Genomic DNA, 230 nt, shown 5'->3' with positions numbered 1-230 from the left:
AATTTTTTGTCATACTAGCTTTGATGAAGCTCAGCTCCAAGAATATTTCCCATTTGAGCACGTGCTGGTGAAGCTTCTGGAGATCAGTTCAGAGCTCTTTGGCATATCCTTCGAAGAAATCCCAAGTGGAGAAGTTTCCACTTGGCACCCAGATGTGCGGTTCTTCCAAGTAACAGATGCTAATGGGGAATACCTTTCTTCATTTTACCTGGACCCTTACAGCAGGTAGG

The 230-nt window shown here is 44.3% G+C and overlaps 1 protein-coding gene across 1 annotated transcript in view; it reads left to right on the top strand.

Moving 5' to 3' along the window:
* Window positions 1–230, top strand: part of LOC119593376 (oligopeptidase A-like) — a 6,758-nt gene that overhangs the window by 3,701 nt on the left and 2,827 nt on the right. The window contains exon 9 of the mRNA XM_037942305.1: window positions 19–225. Coding sequence (XP_037798233.1) covers window positions 19–225 — 207 coding nt within the window. The remainder of the gene's footprint in view (window positions 1–18; window positions 226–230) is intronic.

This window comes from Penaeus monodon, chromosome 32 (genome assembly GCF_015228065.2).
Source record: "Penaeus monodon isolate SGIC_2016 chromosome 32, NSTDA_Pmon_1, whole genome shotgun sequence".
In the NCBI taxonomy this organism is placed as follows: Eukaryota; Metazoa; Arthropoda; class Malacostraca; order Decapoda; family Penaeidae; genus Penaeus; species Penaeus monodon.
The sequence above is the reverse complement of the archived record's forward strand: the minus strand, read 5'-3'. Positions and strand labels throughout refer to the sequence as shown.